We start from the raw sequence: 2,378 nt of genomic DNA, 5'->3' as shown, positions 1-2,378 counted from the left end.
TTCTACATATATGTCCAAACTGAAGATTAAGTCCTGCATTAATCAAAGCTTGTACAATAAACAGTAAGAATTCCTCTGAAACACTTTACCAAAAAAATCCAATCCCAAACCAATGAACCACATAAATCAACCAATAAATCTAAATGATATCCTGGAGCAATAAAAAAATGTGAAAGGTCTTTGGACTTTCTTATAACAAAAATAGACCCATAATGCATCAGAATGAGATGGTCCCTTGCCAGCCAGGGGGTGGGCCCACGAATCAGAGAAGAAGCACTGTGTCATTATCAGTAGGATTTGGCAACATTTATTCAATCCGTTTCCTAGGTAGCTTAAATGGTAAAGAGTCTGCCCACAATGCAGGAGACCTGGGTTCTATCCCTGGTTTGGTAAGATCTCCTGGAGAAGAGCATGGCAACCCACTCCAGTATTCTTGCCTGGAGAATTCCATGGACAGAGGAACCTGGTGGGCGACAGTCCATGGGGTCGCAAAGAATCACACACAACTGAGTGACTTTCTTTCACTTTCATTCAATCAGCTATTCAGAAAATAATTATCACTTTTACTGTACTAAAGAGGACGACTAATGGAAGAGACATTAGACAACTTAGGCAACAGCAATATAATGTGATATGTGTTCTGAAAGTGTAAGCATGGTCCTTGGGAAACAGGAAAGTCCTTTTGAAGATGAGGCCCTCCAAACACAGTCCTGAAACAAAAGTGGGCATTACATAGGTGAAGGGGGCAGAGAGACAGTGGGTGCACATGTTCCAGGCTGGAGCACTGAAACGTGAGAGCACTGAGGAAGTCTGTGCATCTGAACATTAAGACGGAATTACAGGGGGTATGATGGAGTGGCAAACAAGGACCAGAAAATGAATGTTTTTGCACACTATAGTGAGATGAGACTTCAGCTGAGGACAAAGAGGGGGCATGGCAACGATGGTAAGTGGAGGAACAAGTAGATGCAGTAATTCTGGGGTATGCATTCCACACTCCTCTGTCTCAGCCTTAGCTCCTCTCTGATGAACATACTTATTGCTTGGGGTTAATGATACTGCCTATCATTCACACGTTCTCCTGTTCGTCGATCTGCCAAATTATGCTTCTCAGTAGATAAGAGTTTCCATTCATCTAGAATACTAACCAGCCTGTGGGTGATTTATCTTATCAAGTAAACCAAAATGACTAATGGCAATGCCACCACTCCTTTTAGAAAAAAAAATTTAATAGTATTCAGTTTATCTCATAACTCTCTGGCATTAATCATCAGACAAAAGCATTCTCCCATCACATCTCTGTGCTGTATTTTCCTTGCCTGACTCCATCATTCATCTTAGCAGACTACAGAAGAACATGGGGAAGACCAGAAACACATCCCTGGACACTGTGGTGACAGATTTCATTCTCCTGGGCTTATCTCATCCCCAGAGGCTGAGGACTCTCCTCTTCTTGGTCTTCTTCATCATTTACATCCTGACTCAGCTGGGCAACCTCCTCATTCTGCTCACTGTGTGGGCTGACCCAAAGCTCCACACTCGCCCCATGTACATTCTCCTGGGCGTGCTCTCATTCCTGGACATGTGGCTCTCCTCCGTCATCGTTCCTCGGCTAATATTGGATTTTACTCCCGCCAGCAAGAGAATCCCATTTGGTGGCTGTGCGGCTCAGCTGTATTTCTTTCATTTCCTGGGCAGCACACAGTGTTTCCTCTACACCTTGATGGCCTATGACAGGTACCTGGCAATATGCCAGCCCCTGCGCTACCCCGCGCTCATGAACGGGAGGCGATGCACCATCCTTGTGGCTGGAGCTTGGTTGGCTGGCTCCATTCATGGGTCCATCCAGGCCACCCTGACATTCCGCCTGCCCTACTGTGGGCCCAACCAGGTGGATTACTTTATCTGTGACATCCCTGCAGTATTGAGACTGGCCTGTGCAGACACAACTGTCAATGAGCTTGTGACTTTTGTGGACATCGGGGTAGTGGCCGCCAGCTGTTTCACGTTAATTCTGCTCTCCTATGCCAACATCGTCCACGCCATCCTGCAGATACGCACGGCTGATGGGCGGCGCCGAGCCTTCTCCACCTGCGGCTCCCACCTAACCGTGGTCACAGTCTACTATGTCCCCTGTATTTTCATCTACCTTCGGGCTGGCTCCAAGAGTCCCCTGGATGGGGCGGTGGCTGTGTTTTACACTGTTGTCATTCCGTTACTGAACCCCCTCATCTACACGCTGAGGAACCAGGAAGTGAAGTCTGCTCTGAAGAGAATCGCTGCAGGTAGGGGGCCTGGGAGTGAAGATAAGTAACTAGAGGCTCGGGGACCACCTACATCACCATCAATACCTTTCTTTTCAGAAGTTGCTGCATATG

At 46.9% G+C, this 2,378-nt stretch overlaps 1 protein-coding gene across 1 annotated transcript; it reads left to right on the top strand.

Annotated features, from left to right (window-relative positions):
- Positions 1–1,259: 1,259 nt before the first annotated feature.
- On the top strand, positions 1,260–2,378 carry LOC122705405 (olfactory receptor 10G2). Its single transcript, XM_043920768.1, has one exon. It carries the CDS (start codon positions 1,358–1,360, stop codon positions 2,312–2,314), a length of 957 nt encoding a protein of 318 aa, XP_043776703.1. The 5' UTR covers positions 1,260–1,357; the 3' UTR covers positions 2,315–2,378.

This window comes from Cervus elaphus, chromosome 12 (assembly GCF_910594005.1).
Source record: "Cervus elaphus chromosome 12, mCerEla1.1, whole genome shotgun sequence".
Classification (NCBI taxonomy): Eukaryota; Metazoa; Chordata; class Mammalia; order Artiodactyla; family Cervidae; genus Cervus; species Cervus elaphus.
This window is presented reverse-complemented; position numbering and strand designations above follow the sequence as displayed.

Coding starts and splice junctions, on each gene's coding strand:
- LOC122705405 (XM_043920768.1), top strand. CDS start 1,358: ATGGGGAAGACCAGAAACACATCCCTGGACACTGTGGTGACAGATTTC.